The sequence below is a fragment of the Belonocnema kinseyi genome, chromosome 6, assembly GCF_010883055.1.
Source record: "Belonocnema kinseyi isolate 2016_QV_RU_SX_M_011 chromosome 6, B_treatae_v1, whole genome shotgun sequence".
Classification (NCBI taxonomy): domain Eukaryota; kingdom Metazoa; phylum Arthropoda; class Insecta; order Hymenoptera; family Cynipidae; genus Belonocnema; species Belonocnema kinseyi.
The window spans coordinates 131,155,114-131,175,647 of record NC_046662.1 but is presented as its reverse complement, the minus strand read 5'-3'; the positions used below and the strand labels follow the sequence as shown (position 1 = coordinate 131,175,647).

Below are 20,534 nucleotides of genomic sequence, written 5' to 3'. Positions count from 1 at the left end.
AATATCGATAAAATTTGGCTGTTCGCACCAAAATTTCGGTATAGATACGACTCGTTAAACAAACATTTTTGTTCTTCAAAAACCTTTGTTAATGAAATATAAATTCATCTTTTAAATTGAAAGAAAATGTGCTATTATTAAAATAATATACTCGCTGGTATTTTTTTCTAACCTTACGTAATTAAGGTAATTACGTAATTTCTGATATTAATGTACAACTGATAATAATGATGTTTAATTTCAATAATTGTCAATTATACCCGGTTTGAATCGCGCGCCAACAGCGACCACTGAGAGTCGCTGCGCCGGGCAAGCGTAGTAGCTCAACATGCCAAAGTTGGGATCACCGCTTATCAGTGTTTTAATATTAGAGAAGGAATGTTAACCTTGTGTGAGTTACCGTAAAGCACTGTAAAGGGTTTAAAGTAGAGTGAAGTAGAGGATCAATGTCAAAAACAATTATAAAACTATACAGCAAAAGTTATTAATTTTGATAATCAACACATAAGAATAAGTCATGGATATTCGTGGAATAGAGGTTACAAACCAACTCAGGGTAATCAATATTTTAATTTTGAATTATTTATGAAAGTTTCTTTTCTAGATTAATCATACTATAATGATAAATTTGTAATAGTCAAATCAAAAATCACATGGTAAGTTACTATCCTACCGATAGAAATCTTAGAGTATTCTTAAGTGGAATAGCCCGGCCCGTTTGAGGATATCTGCAGGTTCGATTTGAATGATTTAGTCTCTTGAGATAGAGAATTGGGTTCTTTTCGATTTCCTTTTAGAGGTCTTTTTAAGAGTGTTCGAAGATCATATAATGGTCCTATTACTCTCGCCACGTACCGAGCGGGCAGAGTCATTTACAGTAGTTGGCCGTCGCCAACCCGAATCGCTTTTTAAATTTTTCTTCAAATTGTAGTCTAGGCTGAAATAACGTTGTATCAACACATATTTTGTATCCATGGAGTTCTATGTATATAAGTTTTTCTTTTCACTGTTTCTCTATTCCGCGGAAGCGCGGCGATCAAAAATACGAAAATTGAATTTGGAAAGAAATGTCAAAATAGTCAAGGTTATATACTTCGAAAATGTACCTTTCTATAAGTCTAACATTGCAGTTTTGAACAAAGGTAAAAAAAGTAAATTAAATTGATTATTTAAGTGTTTTTATTTCCTTTCTTTTAATGAAAAAACGCGAAATTATATTTGTATTTTTTACAATATGTGTAGGACCAAATTTGTAAATGATCTAACCTTTTTATTTTTACAAACTGAAATTTGCCGAATTCAATTTTAAAATTTTTTGTCGATACTCTTAAGCTAATGTAATTTTCTATTCTTATCCTTTAAACATTCTAAATTAGAATTAGATATGTACACTTATGAGGTTAATTGAGATATATGCGAAATAAATGGTCAAATTAATTTATCCGTTTATTCAAATTCGACCTCCGTGAAAAGGTACCCTAACACTTTTTTTTTTAATTGATGAATTTTCTCATTATGCATATTTATAATTATAACTTATGTACTAATATATTATTTTGGAGTTGGATTAAAAGTTTTGTCTGTTTTGGCGTATCCCTTTTAGAAATAATCGATTGGAAACGATCTACAACGATTAAGAGTGATCAAAAGTGGAATGGGCTTAAATTGTTGCTTATCGTGTCAATTGTTCCCAATCGTATTCAATCGTATTGAACTAAGTAAATGCACTTGCATACAATGCGCCTTCTGCAGTCTTCGTTTATAACGTATATGATGCGCACGCTTTTATTGGTTAGAAATAAAAATTTTAATAATGTCCCTCCATTGAATTCCTTATAGAAACTTATATAAATGGACAAAAGGATATATAGAGCCTTATAGAATATATAAATTTTCCATATGGTTCTATGTATCCTTTTGACCGTTTCTATAAGACATTTAATGGAGGGATAGCGCAAATTTCAAGAACAAAAATTAGAATGTTTGTTGAGGCGGTATGCAGAATTGAAAATCGATAATATCTGGGTTCTAACAACATGCAAAAAACATGAAGTTTCATGGATGTGTCACTGATATAGTGTGATTATCAAGTAAGTGGTATAGTAGTTTGATTCAGAGGGTCCATTGTTATAAAACGTTTATTCACTACTTTCGGTTAGATTATGGAATAGCTGGTACCACCCTGTATTTCATGGAAACTTTTTTTTTCAAGATCAAAGTATTGGAACATGAAATTGCAGTAAATTTGAAGCGATTTTTTAAAATAAATCATTAAAATGATTGTTAATTACATTATTATAACGTGTCAAATATGGGTCTACCAAAAATTTGGGTTTAATTATAGAATAGCTGGTACATGGAAATTTTTTTTTCCAAAATCAAAGTATTGGAACATGAAATGGAAGTAAATTTAAAGCGATTTATTAAAAGAAAGCATTAAAATGATTGTTAATTGCATTATTATAACGCGTCAAATATGGGTCTAACAAAAATTTGAATTTGTCGTATTCAAATTACCATTAAAGTGTTTTTAGACATTCTTCCTGGGAAAAAGAGTATATATATACGAAAAATTTTAATCCTCTTAAATGAAATGGAACATAGTTTGTGATTTATCTTCATCAGTATAACCAATTATAATAATTTAATTTCTAATTTTTGAAAAGTTGGAAAAGGGGTCGAAGTGCTTTAGAATTTGAAACGACTATTTCTTTAACATCTTTAGCAACTTGTTATTTTTTTGTAAGTAAAATGGTTTATATGAACAAAACAAACAGCAAAATATGTCAAGATATGTGAATAAAAATTCAAATTACACTTATTTATAACTTTTTACCTTGCCGGGAATTGTAAAAGGACTTAAACGGTAAGTTAAATACGGCAAATTCACATTTTTGGTAGACCCATATTTGACGCGTTATAATAATGCAATTAACAATCATTTTAATCATTTCTTTTAACAAGTCGCTTCGAATTTACTGCAAATGCATGTTCTAATAGTTTGATTTTGGAAAAAAAAATTGTCAGGAAATAAAGGGGGGTGCGAGCTATTCTATAATGTAACCCTTCTTTCTATATTCACATTGTTGAAATTTTGTTTGTTTAAAAGAGTAAAAAACTTCTGAATTTTTGAATAAGTTTAATTTGAAATTCTTGAAAGTTTCTTGTTTTAAATATTGAAAATGTTCAATTTTTAATATTCAAAATATTTTGGTTTGTCTATGCCTAAGCTTAAAGTCATAAATTCTTAAACTTTCATACAACAGTATGGACGTTTTTCTACATTTTAGCGAAACAAAGCATAAGAGTTTGATTTTGAATTAAAAAAATGGTTGAAACTGAGTTTGAAATGTTAAATAAAAAAATTATTACGGGGGTCACCCCGTGTGTCAGGTCGAAAAAATCGCTTTTTTTTGACTAAATTTATTCCTACATATGTGTAGAATATGCTGGTGAAGTGATACTCCAATATTCGAAGTCATTGGAAAGTTAAAGCTATTAGAATGACTAGGTGTACTTCATTGTTTAAATGGTTTTTGAACTTTTAAACGCGTTTTTCGCGAAACCACGTTTTTCGAATTGGCTGGTATGATATCTCAAAAACGGTTTGACCGATTGCTTTGAAATTTGTAGGGTATATTCAGCCCACGTGTACGCATCGCCTGAACAAGGTTAATTGAAAAATTCTAAGTTGTTTTTATTTTTCGTGAGAAAATAATTTTTAAAAATCATGAAATTTGAAAAAAAATTCAAAAACGTGTCAATTACTCAATTTTCAAGATTTTCAAAATGTCCTAGTTCGAGCGATGGCCACAGCTTCACAGATTAAAATCCCGTTTGGTTTTTTAATTTCAAATTAGCCGGTTGTCCAGAATCATGCCGGCCCTAGACACACTTTATCGTTCGTTAAAAAAAATCACAACAAAAGGTAAAAAACGGGCCGTCACACGAGGTGACCTCCTAATGTTTAAAATTAAGCAGCTTAGGAGCCTGAAGTTAAAAATTTTATGTGTTAAGCCTGAATTTGTACTTATTCAAATCAAACCACAACAAGATTAAAAATGTACATTTTTTTACTACAATTTCACATGGCATAATTTTAAAATAAACAATGTTGCAGGGTTCTGAATCCATATTGTACAATTCTGAATGCGTTATTTAGAAGAAGTGTCTAGACAGCTTGTAATTTTTACATACATTACTGAACTTTGAACTCGTAATAGCTGGTTTTAAATGTTTTAGTTGTATATTAAAAATGCTCAGTGTTCAGAAAACTTCCACTTTGAATGGTTTAATTTGCAATTTAGTCTTAAATACTTTAAATAAAAAAAATTGAGCTTGAAAAACTTAAACATAGAGTTTTATTCTGTTCTTCTATTCTGTGTACATTTTTTAAACCCAGGAAATGATTCCAAATTTTTCTTCGATTTTATTAGCTATCTTGTGAATCATAAAACATGTAAATTTATTGTTCAATTAAGAAAGTTGAATTAATAAAAAGTTTTTTATTATAAGATGAATTTATGTGCTAATAATGGCTAAGAATGAAAAATTGAGACCTCTTCCTGATAAAAAAATCTTTTATCTCTAATAGTATTGTTTAATTGTTTAACATTATCCAATTGATAAATATAAGTATAATACTATTAGCACCTTTTTTATCGTTGCACCACTTTCATCTGTTAAAAATTATCTAGAAAATTTTTATTTACTGTCTTTCGTAATATATACTGTTTTAAATTGATATTATTCTAAAAAAGTGAATAACTGTTTTTAAATCATTCCCGCGATACGAAAGTGCTACCATTACGTGCCAAATTCTAAGTACCCGATTGGAAACAATGGGAAATGCAAAATTCTTAATTGTTGTCAATCGGTTTGGCACAATTTAGAAACAGGATTCGGAACGATTGAGATATTAGTTCTATCGTTTCTTATTGAGCTCGATTGATTATTTCTGGAAGGGATCTCATTCTATTTACGGGATAGTGAGTGTCTTTACTTCATTGAGATAGCCTCTCTGCTTGTTATTTATGATCGAATTCTTTTTTCAATTTCAGCCTCTCCCCTACAGATAGAAATTTCAGAGTATTCTCAGGCGAAATAGCCTGGCCGGTTTGATACTATCTGCAGATTCGATGTGAATCATTTAGTCTCAGAGATAATCAGAAAGTTTTGGGTATGTTCAAGGTTCTTTTAGAGGTCCTTTTATGAGTGATGCAACGGTCATATAATTAATTGTTCTTTTGTATTCGTCACGTACCGGGCGGGCAGAGTTATTTACAGTAATTGGCCGTCGTTAACCCGACTTCCTTTTAAATTTTTCTACAAATTATTAACACTTTTTTTAATTTATGAATTTTCCTATTATACTTTCTTATTATTATAACTTATAAACTAATATAAAATTTTCGAGTATTAACACCTTTTTTAATTTATGAATTTTCCTATTATACTTATTTATAATTATAACTTATACACTAATATACAATTTTCGAGTTGAATTAAAAAATATTGTCTTTTAATCGAGATTGCTGTGCCGGGCTCTGTCAGTGGGGGGGGGGGGGGCTTTGTCCTAATGAGGCATAAAATGCCATAAATAAAAATGTTATAGTTTTGCAATCAGCTAATTAAAAATATTATATTCGGAATATATGTTTTTTTGCGATTCCAATTATATGTAACTCGGAACTAAAATATTGGAATTAGACTAAGTTATGGCAGATATTATTTTGTTTTGACCCTGACTAGATAGCATTATGGAATTTTCCGTAGAATAGTTGAAAATGCATCAGTTTTTTTGATAGAAAATTCGCCTATTGACAATTTAATAGAATATACGAATTTTTACCCAATTGCCTAGAAGAATATTATACTTGCAAATATTTATTTTCGACCGAAAATGGAATTTTCAGATTAAAAAATTAGTTTTCAACAAAATAATTTATTCTTAAACCAAAGTGTATGGTATGTATGTATGTATTTAATCTCTCCCTTTGACGGGTTTGAGGCCCTCCGCTCCCTGTACATATATTTACAATTCCATTCTTAGTCTAACTTAACTACTACTTATATTCTTATCTTTCGCATTACGTTGGATAAACAATCGTAATTGTTGTAAACTTAATTCTTAAAATGAACGAGCTTTCAGGGCTTCCGTTTCCTCTTACCATAAAAAATGCATTTTCCACGATATTGAAAACAATTTTCGCTTTTTACAGTCCTTTTTCAGGATCACCCGTTTGGCTCTGCACTACTCCCTTGCTTTCCCTTACTTCCAATTTCTTCATCCACATCAGTCCCTGTCCACTACCATCCAAGATCCATCTCACACACTCATCCACAATCAATTGTCCCTCTTCCTCTCCTGTACATCACTCTAATACATGTGTCCATGACTCCATTTCGTATCCACATACTGTACATAAATTCTTCTCTTCATCCATCCAGTATCTGCATTTTCTCACTCCTTCTTTCATTCTAAACCGTACAACCCTACTCCATTTTTCTTCCTTTTTTATTTTTTGCAGATATTCTGGTTCCGTCAACCCTTTGCCCATCATATACCATCTATTGTACCTTGAACCTATAATCTTTGTGCAGCTCTCTTCTCCTTGTTTAACTAATAGCTCTAACTCTATGTCTGCCACACCGTAGCCCCTTCTCGAATATTACAAACCCTTCTCATTTTTCTCCTTTCTTCCTTCCATTTTCAATTTCCCAAATTGCTTCTCGCTCCATTGTTCCGAATTTCGCCCAAACATGCTTGTGCTATTCTGCTTCCCTCTCCCCTTTTTAGCTTCTCTTCAAACTTCAAGGCTCTCTTAATTTGTCTAGTAACCACATTTTCTCTTCCTAACTCTTCTCTTAACATATATCCTGGGCAACTCCAGCTAACTCCCATTACCCACCTCAGAAGTCGTTCATGCATGCTCTCTACTTTCCTATGTTCCTTTCTATTCTCAGATCTCCACACTATAACACAACACCGCCCAAACCAACGCATCAAACAACCAGACCCTCATTCTCCAATCGTTAAACCTTCTCTTTCCTACACCCAATACTGTGCCGAAGCGTGGCGAAAAGTCAGTGCAAAAACAATTAGAAAGAGATTTGGAAAAGCAGGATTTCCTGTACAAAAGAGAACCTCGTCGTCGCTCAAGAAAGCCTACTTGAAGAACTGAAGTTGGGCGAGGAGTACGTGAGGATCGACGAAGACGTAGCTATTTGCGGCGAGCTTACGGATTCCGAGATTTTAGAAGAGGTTAAGGCGAAAATGGCTCCGCAGTTACCTGATGAAGAAGAAGAAGAAGAAGAAGAAGAAGAATATCAAGAGCCACTTCCAGTAGTCCCAACCCCCAGTGAAGCTTTGGAATGTCTTGCGAAATTTAGAGTGTTTGCTGAATCACGCCTAGATGTGAATGAAGAAATTTTTGTAGCCCTCAGCAAGCTCAACGAATTTGCAACGAAAGATAAATTTTCCAGTTTGAAGCAATCCAGCATCTCTGACTTCTTTACAAAAAAATAAAATCCCACCGCCTCCTCTCCTCTCCACATTATAAACAATCGGTCCTTTTCAGGAACAACAATTATTCGAACGTTAGGTATGCTTATTTATGTAATGCCACATTGCCAAATTTAATGCTCCACTCCGTAACTCGAACACCTCTATAATTCGAACTTATGTCTCGGTCCCATGCTGTTCGAGTTATGGAGTTTCGACTGAATTTTATAGCCGACTGACATGAGAGTGATCCCTCTGTATCCCCTTTCCAGACCTTTGTGCGGATTTTCCACATCCCATCCCTAATCCCTTCTCGGCCATACTTCATCGCTTCGTTCTCCATCCCATCTTCTCCTGTCGCCTTGTTTCTTTTTAGCCTATTTATTGCCTCATCCACTTCTTCTCTAGTTATCTCGTTCCCTTCCTCCATTTCTCCTTGGACTATCCTGCACTTTTCTCCTTTGATCTTATTTTGCTCACCCTACCTTCTTTAATCGCTTTTTTACTTCTGCTTTATATTCTTCCTTGCCCCTTTGTCTTTTTCTTTCCAGTATCTTCTCATGATCTTTTTTCCTCCTGTTATACTCCTCCTTCTCCATTTCCCCTTTTCTCCATTTGCTTACATACTCTTTCATTCTCTCTTTACTCTCAGAGCATTCCTCGTCCCACCGCCCTCTTTTTCCCCCTACTCTTTCTTGATTAGTATCCAGCTCATCCTTTACCTTCTCCTTTTCCATCTTTTGTTTAAACTCTATTAATTTATCTACCCCCCAGAGTCCCATTTTCGTGTTTCTTTCGCACCCTATTTCCTTTCTCACTTTGCCGCGCTTACTGACGTCTCTTTTTAGTGTAGCTATGACCGGGAAGTTATCGGACCCTATCTCATTCCCTACCTTCATACTCTATCATATGCCGTATTCTTTCTTCAGCCAATATGTAGTCTATTACTGTTGCTCCCTTTCCTATAAATGTGATCTCCCCTTTCTGATCTCCTTTTATATTGCCATTGCATATAAACCATCCTGTTTCTTCTATCATGTCTAGTAACTTCCTCCCCTCCCTGTCCGTCTCTCTGTGTTTGGAGTTCCTTATATATGCCTGATTTTCTTCATCCCATAACCCGCCCCCTTGCTCGCCAGTCCATGCATTTAAGTCCTCTCCTATTAAAACCAATTCTTCCTTCTTTTCCTCCATCCACCTCTTTATTACTCTCCAGCCTTCCTCTTCCCCTGTTCTTCTGTATACACAAACCACCGCAATTTCTACTTTCCCAATTATAATTCTTCTTACCATTGTTCCATCCTTTTCCTTCTTGTCCCCATCTTTTCTCCCTTTTACTGGTAATTCCTTTTTCACCCCTGACACTATGCCGCCCACCTTTCTCCCTTTAACGTGTTCTTTTCTTACTTTTTGCATTGTTCACATATAACCTTTCGGTAACAGCTTTTTTATCCCCTTCCAGTCCTTCTCATCTGCCCAAGTTTCATTCATCATAATCACATCCCACTTCTCTAACTCCTCCCAAAACCCTTTATTCTTGTTCTTCAAACATGGCACATTCCAGAAAGCTATTTTCACATTCTCTCTTCCCTTCCCTCTTCTTTCCTCTTCACTTTGTTTCCCCTTTGCCGTTTGGAAACCCCTCTTATTTATTTCCCTCCTATTCTCTTGAGTCCTTCGACCCTGACCTGCACTCTAATGTCTCGCAAAAGATTTTTTATTTCCACTTCTCCCGTTTCACTCCACTTTCAATCCCTTAATTATAAAGTTATTTTTTCTCTTTGCCCTATTTTCCCCTTCTAATCTTTTTTTCAATCTCAGGGAGTCTTTTCTTCAATCTTTCATTTTCACTTTGTACGTTCTTTTCATTCCCTTTTACTATTTCCTCACTCTGTTTTTTTCCCATATGCTCATTCCTGATTTCTAGATTACCTACCCGTTCTTCCAACTGTTTTATCTCTCTAGATCTCTGTTTGTCAACCTCTCTCTGTCTATTCTCAATGCTCTCTAGCTTACCCCAAACCTTGTCTTTCTCCTCCTTCCAGCGTTTATCCCATTCTTCCCATTATTCTCTTGCTTTTTTCACTTCCCCCCTTACATCGTTTTCTTGCCTATTCATATCTCTATTCATGTCATCCAATCTCTTTCTTGTTTCTCCTCTAAACCCTTTTATGAGAGCTTCCAATTTTTTAAACATCCCCCATCCCCCCTATCTCTCTGGCGTTTTCCGTTTAACTCTGACTCTCTTGTTATCCGTGTCCCTTTCTACTTCATCGTCCCCTGCCTCTCTTTTCCTTTTTTCCTCCCCTTCACTGCTAGTCGCGCTTGCCATTTTTTGCCATTCGTCCAGACTTCTGTTCAACCCTGCGTTGCCTAGCTTGTTGAGGCGTTGTAAATTTGGGGGTCTTCCGCGTTGCTTGCCCGTACCGAAGTCCGCTACCCTCCTTTCCCTGGTCGACTTCTCGAAACTTTCATCACCGCTGCTGTCAGTGCGATCAACGTCATCCTTTCCCCCACTGCGAATGCTTTCAGCAGCCCCATGCATCGCCCCCACTTTTCTGTTTTCTTACGATCCGGAGGAGAATTGTCGGTTAAACTAATCCAACAGATGGCGCCACAAATAGTAGGTTTGTCTTTTTCATTGAATTGCATTAAGAAAAAGCAAAAATAATTAAAAATTTTATGCTTCTTGCAAATAAACAAATAAAATAGATGAAAAAATAAGTCTAACTATTACTAATTATGTAAAAAAAAGGAAAAGTCATGAAAATATGTAGTTTAATATGAATAAAATTTAATTTTGAGATACATTTTGAAAGCAGTTCGAACTTTATATTTTTGTGATTTACTTTGCTCATATTATTGATTTTATTATTTGTTAAAGTTAAACAAAATTATTTCTTGTTAAAATGATCAATGTAGCTAATGAAAAAATTAATAATATTCAAGACCTCAATGACAAAAATATTTAAAACATATACATGATCAGAAGAATTAATAAAAAATATATAACGTATATTGTATATTGAGGGAATAATTTGGTAAAAAGTTAATGAAAATACTAATAAATGTGAAAGGGGATTTAATATTATTTAATATAATGTATATATGTTACGACCCACCTAATAGAAAACAATGGTTTACTAAATTATTATTTTCTTTCAAGTGACTCGGAGGTTCAAAATGCCAATTCGTATTATGTTTCGAAGAATTGTTTTTATTTTGAAAGATCGTTGCTTTGCTCTCTTCTGCCTGAAGATGCCATGCTTGTACTTAGCTTATCAACTTTGGGAATGGGATTGATAAATCAAAAATAGTTAAGTATAACCATAACCCTATGTCGATTCAGGATTTATTTTATTGGAATAAACATAGAATCAATTACAATAAACACAAATAGGTTTTTGTGTTTACGGATTAATCACTTAAATTTACCACCTCTTTTTCTTTTAATATAAAGGGGCGGGCACGTAATATTTTTGGAAGAAATACAATTTTAAGGGAAAAGGAGAGGCACAAACAAAGAACATACCTTTAACTAGTAGTTTCACTCTTTTCCTCCTTTACCATCCGGAGGTTCAGACGTTCCACTCTCCGCACCCTTTTCTGTTTTTCCTTTTCTGTTGTCACTTCTTAACCGTTTCCGTCTACTGTATAATAATCGTAATAATCAAGCGGCACAAAAATTTTCACTCCTTAACCGTTTCCGTATTCTCAGAATTTTAAGATGACACACTTGAATAATTACTACTCCCGATACCGTTTCCGTGTTCCATGAACTCGAAATTTAATAGGTCAAGCAGAGCTAAGCTACTTTGTAAACTTTTCCTATTTAAATTTCTCGTTCTTTGGGAAAATAAATTCTCTGTTACTCGTCGACAAAGATTTTCTTTTAGTGTATACGTCCGTCTCATATGTAGTTCTGTGCTGTCACTGTTGAAAAAATAAAACGTTGGATGCGAAGAGAAGAACAATCGAAACACGAGACCGAACCACGGACGGGCAAGGGAAAAGCAGCGAAGTGCTTTTCATTCAAACTTCTTGTTAGGGCAAGGAAGAATGAAGAACTGCAAAATTGGGTGGCATTCATCGTGGCTTGGCGGTACGAATTGCACTTGAAGCGGGGTATTTTTGTTGAATAAGGGATTCTCATATGAGGTGGACGGCAAGACCGCGGGAACAGAAAACTGATGACTTACGAATTTGATGACTATGAATTTCCAGCCTTGCGACTTGTTACCAAGCACGGTGACAGGAAATTATCTTTCAAAATTTTATAATTCGCATTAAGAAATAATTTAGATTCATTTTTATGTATTATCAATTTAAGTCGAATTTTATAGGTTATCTTCGTTTCGATTCTTTTCTAAAATTTCAATGCGTTCAGAAAAAGGGTTGAGTTGATAAACAAATAAACAAATAGTTTTATTATCGGTACAATTTTTTGGTGCTAAAAGTGCTTCACATTAATGTAGGAATTACATTTAATAACTAAAATAATTTTAAAATTTACAATAACTATTGTTACAAACAATTCTTGTGGCAAAATATTATAATTTGAGATTTTTCTAATTATTATTTCCTTCAAGCGCCAGGAAGACTTCAGGTACTTCCTGAAAAAATAAATATTTAATAATATTTGATAAAATATAACAATTTTAATTTTTATAAATACACTTGATAAAGAAATTCAAAATTTTGGTCCTTTCGTATAGAAAATTTTTTTTACACTGAAAATATTTTAGGCTGTTCGGCGAATAACTGCTAGTCACACAAATATGTGAGAAGTTAATAATAACCATTGTTATGAATAATTCTCGTGACGAAATATTCAAATGTAAGGTTTTATCAACATTTTTATTTTTTTTAATCGCTACAATGGCTACGGATATTCCTAAAAAATGTATCTTTGATCATATTTCGTGGAATATAACAACTTACATGTTTATAAACAATTTACATAAAAAATGTTCAAATGTTGGCAGTATCACTCGGAAAAAGTAGGGTTTTGAAACGTAATAGATTGGAAATGAATCACAACGCTGCATGCTAAGATTCACTCAATACAAAATCTTTTGACAATAACCCACCGACTTGGCCTTCAATTAAAATTTAAATTTGATAAAACCTTAAGTTTAAATATTTTGTCACAAGAATTGTTAATAACAGTGGTTATTGTTAACTCTTCTAATATTTTTGTGACTAGCAGTCATTGGTCTAATAGCTTCAAACATTCCCGCTGCAAAAATAAAATTTCTGTGCGAAAGGGCAAACATTTTAAAATTGTTTATCTAATTTGTTTTAAAAAATTTAATTGTTATAGTTTATCAAATATTATTAAATATTTACTATTTTAAGGAATACCTAAAGTCGTTCTGGCCATTGAAGGAAATTATAATTTGAAAATTCTCGAATTTTAATATTTTGACACAAGAATTGTTTATCACAGTGGTTATTATAAACTTTTAAATTATTTTTGTTATTAAATGTTATTTCTAGATTAATGGGAAGCACTTTTAGCAAAAAAAAAAGATTTTCACCGATAATAAGAGTTTGTTCATAATTTGATTGGAAAAATTATTAATAAAAATATAGAGGAGAAAAAATTTCGGAGAGTCAAGATCTATAGAATTGAAAGATCTTGAATTTAAAACAGAAAATTTCAAAATCGCAAGAAAATTGAAGGCTCTGGACATTTTTGGATGAAAAAAGTGCATTTCCTCCAACTGTGCGTCATGAGTACAGTACGTTTGTTTACAGATTTTAATAGCTTATAGCCTGTTTATTTTAGAATTGAGGTTTGCAATGATGTAATTAACTATTTAATTCAAAATCTCCTTCAAATTAAAATTTTTAAATAAAATTATTAGGGGCTGAATGCAGCGAGAAAAAAGCTTTCAAGATTAAGAAAGAAATAATTATTGAACTGTATAAATGTATATATAATGTTTGGTTCAATTTAAATGAGTATATACATTATATTAAATCCATTTTCTAATTTATCATTCGTGTCATTGACTTTTTTCAAATGATTCCCTCAAACATTTTAATTACAATTACCACTACTATTTAAAACTTTTCCTTCAAAACTTGACATTTTTAAGATTTTAAAGGAACAAAGATTCTTTACTTTGCAACTTAAGTTGTAGTCTAACATATTCTAATTATTATTATATTTTTATTTGATATAAGTAATATATTTTTCATTAATTCTTCTGATCATGTATATGTTATAAATATTTTTGTCATCTAGGTCTTAAATATCATTAATCTTTTCATTAGCTACATTAATAATTTCTACAATAAATAATTTTGTTTAACTTTAACAAGTAATAAAATCAATAATATTAGCAAAAGAATTCACAAAAATATAAAGTTCGAACTGCTTTCAAAAATGTATTTAAAAATTAAATTTTATTTAAATTAAACTACATGTTTTCATGACTTTTTCTTTTTTGAAATAATTAGTAATAGTTACTCTTATTTTTTCATATATTCTTTTTTGTTTATTTGCAAACAGCATCAAGTTTTTAATTATTTTTGCTTTTTCTTAATGCAATTCAATGAAAAAGACAGACTTACATTTTGTGGTGCCATCTGTTGGCTTAGTTTAACCGACATTTCCCCTCCGGATCGTAAGAAAACTACTACACGGTCGAGCAGGGGGCTGGCTTTCAGCAACGTCAGTTGTTGCTGCCACTACGGTTTTCTTCTCTGTGCCAATATCTAGTAACTGTTGCCCTCTGGCGCCAGTTTGTGGACTTCGCGTCGTCGGCATCCTACCTTACCTAAAGCTCCGTGACGTTTACCGCCTTTATCACCTACCTCTTGCCCCCCTGACCAAGCAACTATTTATATAAGATAATCAAAAGACAAAAGCAAAACTTAAAAATTGTTGAGAACTTATAAAGAATTCCAAAAAAAGAAAACACTTTTTTGTTGTTGGGGAAAAATAAATCCGTCCTTCTCTTGAAGAAATTACTCACAAGCAACTATTTTCCTACTCCTAACCTCAAAAACTTCACACGCTCCAAATTTTCACTTCAAACCACTCACTTTCACCCTTCACACCTTTGCCTTCACTCAACCTTCTTCCTTTACACTCGATCTCCGCACTCTCTGCCATTCCTACATCCACTCACCCGTATTTCCTTCATCAAAGCCAAGAATACACTACTTGACAAAAAAGAGTTCTTTCGCGTTCGGTACCAAAAACGGAAGCCAGCCCAAGTGTATGGAATACTGGAATTTTCAGATAAAAAATTTAGTTTTTAACAAAATAATTCATGTTTAACAAAGTATTTGGACTCTTAAGTTGTAAAATTCATTAATTGTTTAATTTCCCAGTGCAGTTTAAAATTGATTATTTAACTAGGCATTGATTTTAGTGATTTTTTTCAATTAAAATTTGTTCGAATTCACAAAAAAATAAACCCATTAAAAAAAAAAATAATATTTAGAGGTGGCGCAAGCCCCATGAAGTTTAAGACGTATTTCCCATAAGAAAAAAATATGGTTGCGTAAATTTTATTCAGAATTCTCAATATTAGGTGAATCGAGTTCGAAATTCACCATTTCCCTTCACAATTAGTCACAGAATGCGATTACAATATTACTTCTTAAATATCACCCCCATAAGTCTGTTTTATAGGGTCCCAAAAAACCCCCATAAGTGAAAAAATAGGTTTTTCGAGTTTTTGGCGCTAATTATGATTTTTTTGCGGGTTTCAAACGCAGAATGTTTCAAATACATGAAATACTACTTTATACTTATAATTAGATGATTATTTAAATTGTTTAATCAATTTATTATTGTTTTTAGCAACTTTCTCTTAGGAAAGGGTTATAAAGTCAAGGTTTTTTCTGAATTTTTCAACTTATTTTCAACGTTTCAGTTAAAGCGAGGTAATAATTAATTACAGTTAACAAAAATAATTGTTTAAACAATGTGTTATTATTCATAACAATATTCTCTTAGAATAATGCTAGAAAGTTGCGGTTTTTTCTGAAATTTACAACTTTTTGTCCACTTTTTACTCGAAGTAAGTAATTGTTTTATTTAATTCAGGAAAAATAATTGTTTAAACAAATTATTGTTTATAGCTATCTTCTTCTAGATTAATACTATATAGTTGTGGTTTTTCCTGAAATTTTTGTCACTTTTCAATTAGAGTGATGTGATAATTAATCCAAGTTAGCAAAATAATTGTTTAAACAATTTATTATTATTGCTAATAATCTCTTTGCTTAATGATAGAAAGTTGCGGTTTTTTCTAAAATTTAAAACTTTTTGCCCACTTTTCACTTGAAGTAAGTTAATATTTAATTTAATTTAACAAAAATAATTGTTTAAACAAATTATTTTTGTTTATGGCGATCTTCTCTTAGATTAGTGCTAAAAAGTTGCGGTTTTTTCTAAGCTCGTAAGATTTTTGTCCACTTTTCACTTAGTGAGGTAATAATTAATACGAGTTAACAAACAGGCTTATTTAAACAATTTATTATTGTTTATAAGCATTTTCTCTTACATAAGTGCTAGAAAGTTGTTTTTCTGAGATGTTTAACGTTGCTTTACCTTTTTAGCTGTGAACAAATAATAAATAAACATTAGAGAGTATCATATTTTAAACAATCTCTTTCTTTTTTGTGAATATATTTTTCTGAAATAAAACAGATATTTGAAATATGCTATAAATTTTCTACATGGATCATATTGAATACAACTTTCCCTTGAAGTAATGACTGAGAGACTTTAGTGAGGTGCACTTATCTCCGTAGATTTAGAGATTCAGCAATTGTCCGAAAACTTGTTTCTGTACCTTTTGCATGTTATATCTGGGTAATGGATTTATACCCGAGTTCAGGAAACATTGCCTTGCTTTGTCAAGAATTTTCACAGTCTATCAAGATTTTGAGTCAATTTTCCTTTCTGAGTTCGACTGCAAACATCTGGCGTAGATAGCTATGGCTGAGCGGTTACATATCAAACGCAGATTGCGTGAAAAAATTTATATAATTGATCATATGGAGCGGGAAATTACCGGAAATAGATTACCATTGAATTTACAAGTGCTTCGGGTTTTCATTTATAATCATTGTCATTTGAAACTCAATGTGCCAGAGAATGTTGTTTTAGTGTTGAACGCAGTAAAATTTTTTTGACCAAAGCACGCTTACCTGTGCAAAGTGACCAGCGCTGTTTGAACAAAATAAAAGGTTGATTTGGGAAACGGCGGATTCTTAAAAAGAGTTCAAATGGTCAGTCAGAAATACAACAAAGGAATGAGAACGATTTCAAACAGTTGCTAAGTGAATTATTTGGTATATCATTGGCAGACGTTCCTTCTCGCACTGATGTTTTCTAAGAAGGTAAACAATTTCTGATACTTGAAAGAGAGAAAGGACGTGCAGCATACATGGCTAAAGTTGATAAATCTTTATAAGAGAAACCCGGAAAACAGGAGAAGCGTATCGAAGAAGAGCAGAGCATGCGTAGACGAGTTTATGAAGAACAAAAACATGCAGGTATTTCGTGTAATCATAATTTGAAAATAAGTTTCATTCTAAAATCGAAAATATTCTAACAACTGCCAATTAGTGAAGCACAAACTTCTTTCAGAATGTTTGCGAGTTGTCATGGGATTTATGTTTCAAAACAGTACTGCTAAAATTGGACTACTATTTCAGCACTATCTTTTTGGATCATAAATCCTATAGGCCCGTGTAAAAATAAAAATAAAATTGAACCTCCCTGATAGCTTCGACCTAAAAATTAATAAGACTTTGTAGAGACATTAAAAAAAAACACGAATTTAAAGAAGACAAATTGTTTTTTGGTATGCGACTTGTGTTTTTTATCTTTGATATTTTGGAAAACTTTTTTATATGTTCTTGATTGTTTACAACAAAATGCTTCAAAAATTTACAAGTTACTCATTCTTATAAATATTTAACAAATTTATCATAAATACATCTTTTGAATTTTTCTCATAAGCTCATATTTGTTAATTTACTGATGAATTTATTATATATGGATTTTCAAATTTAAAAAAAAAAAAAACTTATCTCTGTGTTTACATTTTCCTTGAATTCAATGATATGAAGAAACATTTTTTGTATAATCCATTTGTTGACTTTCAAAAAAGTCCAAACTGAATAATCGTACAAAACTGAATTTTAATAAAAGTGATCGAACAAATTTTCTGTAAATTAGGTAATTATTGTTTCAGTTTTTAAATTTGTTTTATTATAACTCACTGTAAAATTAGCAAATCACTGAATATTAAAAGAATTACAATATAACTGAGTGTAATTTATTAATGAAAAGACCGAAATTGTTTTATATTCAATTTTTAACCAACTAGATAATGAGCCTAAGAATTGAATTTAAAAACATGATTCTCTCATTTTAAGTCATTTTGTGCAGTTTTGTTACATAAATTAAACTTTTTTCAAGAGTGTGTGAATGTGTGAAAATTCTCAAAAAAAGAAATGAAATTGAAATTTTTTAATACTTTTTCCCCTATTTTGATTTGTAAAAAATTTCTTAAATAGTATTTTGGGAGTGAGGGGCGGGGGTCGGTTAAATTAGATTGTTTTTTATTTAAAATAAAATTTTTTGTTACATATCAACCATTATATTTTTCATTAAAAATTTATATTTTTTGGTCGAAAATTCAACTTTGGTTGAAAGTTAAACTACTTTATTAAAAATTCAATTTTGCGTTAAAGATCCATAATTTTAGTAGAAAATGCATCTAATTGGTTGAAAATGGCGAACTAAATAAACTAGTAATACGTGTTTTTTATAATGACCTACTTATTTTTAAAACATATTATTTCAAATATATTGACTCTTGATTGACAAAAATTAAAAATATTCTGTCTTCAGATTTCTTAACGAAATACCCTGTATGTCAGTATAATTAAAATCTAGTTTCATTTGGTTCCTCACATCGGTGTAAGTTATTCACGTACTATGTCTGCCAGTAATTTAAAACTGATATTTTTTTAACTTCAGTTAATGTTTCGGAAATGCAGCAGTCATCCAGTTCTAGTAGTGCTTCGTTGGAAGAGAGACGACAGGTGGCTAAAGATGAAGATGCAACAGACCTCGATTTCACAGCACCCATGTCGGTAGATCAATTTTTTGCTTCTTGTGTAAATTAAGATTCAAATGTAGAAGCGACGTCATCCAAAGCAAAGCGAAAGATTATGTCACTAAAGCTTGCCTCAGCTTTAGACACTGCTAAACTAAGTGGCAGACAAGCCACAAGTATTTTAGTGGCTGTCTGCGAATCTTTCGGCATTGATCCTCATAGTGTTGTTATCAGCCGATGTTCAATTCGAAGGTTTCGAGAAGAATCTCGCGCTCTGTACGCCGAAAATATCCGACCAAAGTATGGAAACGTTATGGACAAAGCATTTATCGTGCACTGGGACGGAAAATTACTTCCAACTCTAACAAGGCAAGGAAAGGTCGATCGATTGCCCGTAATTGTTACTGCTGAAGACAACGAAATTCTGCTGGGAGTTGACGAGCTGGAGGGTGGATCAGGACGTGAAGAAGCTGAAGCTATTTTTAAATGCCTTCAGGAGTGGGGTTTTGCTGACTGGTTACAAGGAATTTGCTGCGGTACGGAAGCGGTTAATACTGGTGTGAGAAACGGTGCCCGTACTTTGCTTGAGTATAAAATCGGAAGGCATCTTATATATTTCATGTGCAGACATCATATTCCAGATGTACTCCTAAAGAGTGCATTTGAAGTAAAGTTCAGAAAAACAACAGGTCCATCCGTTCCTTTCTTCAAAAAATTTCAGGATGAGTGGGCCAGTTTAGTCTGTCAGAATTACGAACCTGGAATCCACGGCCAATGTGTGATAAATGCCCTAAAAAATAAGGAACAAGATATCCTGGTCTTTCTAATGGAAAGACTCAATGACGATAACTATAGGGGGACTACAGGGAGATCCTTGAGCTGGCGGTAATATTTTTGGGCGGGATGCCAAAGCGTGTAATTTTTTTCTTCGTCCAGGTGCTATGCATCAGGCAAGTTGGATGGCAAAAGCCATTTTCTGCGTAAAAATGTTCCTGCTGTGAAAGGAATGCCACATGTCTCCTACAGAAGAATCTGCTTGTAGGCAGATTTGCGTTTTCCCGGTATTGATTCACATTAAATACTGGGTTGAAGCTCCACGAGCAGACAAAGCACCGGCCCAGGATCTGCAATTAATAAAAGACCTGCACCTCTATGCCGAAGAAGATAAGGAAATTTCTGAGATCCTCTTAAACAAAATAAGAAACCACTTGTGGTACTTGACTCCACAATACGGAGCGTTAGCCTTTTTTGACGATGAACTAGTGCCAGAAAAGAAAAATTTGATGCGAAAAGCTTTGGAAAGGGAAGACCAGCATCCGGAGAACGTAAAGCATCTGCTAGTCTCTTCCTGCCATGAGATTCTCGCAAAGAATATCGACGATTTTATCTTTAAAAAATCAAGATTTGTTCACTCGCTTTCAAATGAACACATCCTTTCTCAGAAAAGACGCGAATCTTTGGAAACTGATGTAGAATATCAGCAAGGTGCAACTGTAGTCAGAAAATTGAAAGTGGTCACCCACGTAGCAGAACGAGGTGTGAAAATGATGTCTGACTTTGATTCTCTTCTTACTAGAGACGAAAGTCAGAAACAATACTTACTACAAGTGGTAACAGGGTACCGGAAGCAATTTCCTGACTGCAGTAATTCTACTTTGTCCCGCGAGATGTTATAATCAATTAATTATTTGTTTAAGGTCTTTGTAATCTTTATATATGTATATTATCATCGGCGAGACGTATTTTCTCCAAGGTCATTTACAGACCTAATCTTCCCACCTACTTTCAATTATTCCATTCTTTGTTTTTGTCTCTTTTGTATAATAGCTTTTTTGTTTTAATTAATTTTTTTTAGCATTGGGAAAAGAACAAAAATAATTTACTTAAAACAATACAATACTATTTAAAATATGATTCTCTCTAATGTTTAT

General features: G+C 32.7%; 1 protein-coding gene across 5 annotated transcripts in view; it reads left to right on the top strand.

Moving 5' to 3' along the window:
- Positions 1-357: 357 nt before the first annotated feature.
- LOC117175729 overlaps positions 358-20,534 on the top strand; it is a 233,666-nt gene continuing 213,489 nt past the window's right edge. For all 5 annotated transcript variants that reach the window (XR_004467494.1, XR_004467493.1, XM_033365519.1 and 2 more), the window contains exon 1: positions 358-556. Coding sequence is in view for 3 of the 5 variants with exons in the window: in XM_033365519.1 (XP_033221410.1) it covers positions 518-556 (39 nt within the window). In the remaining 2 variants the exon portion in view is untranslated. The remainder of the gene's footprint in view (positions 557-20,534) is intronic.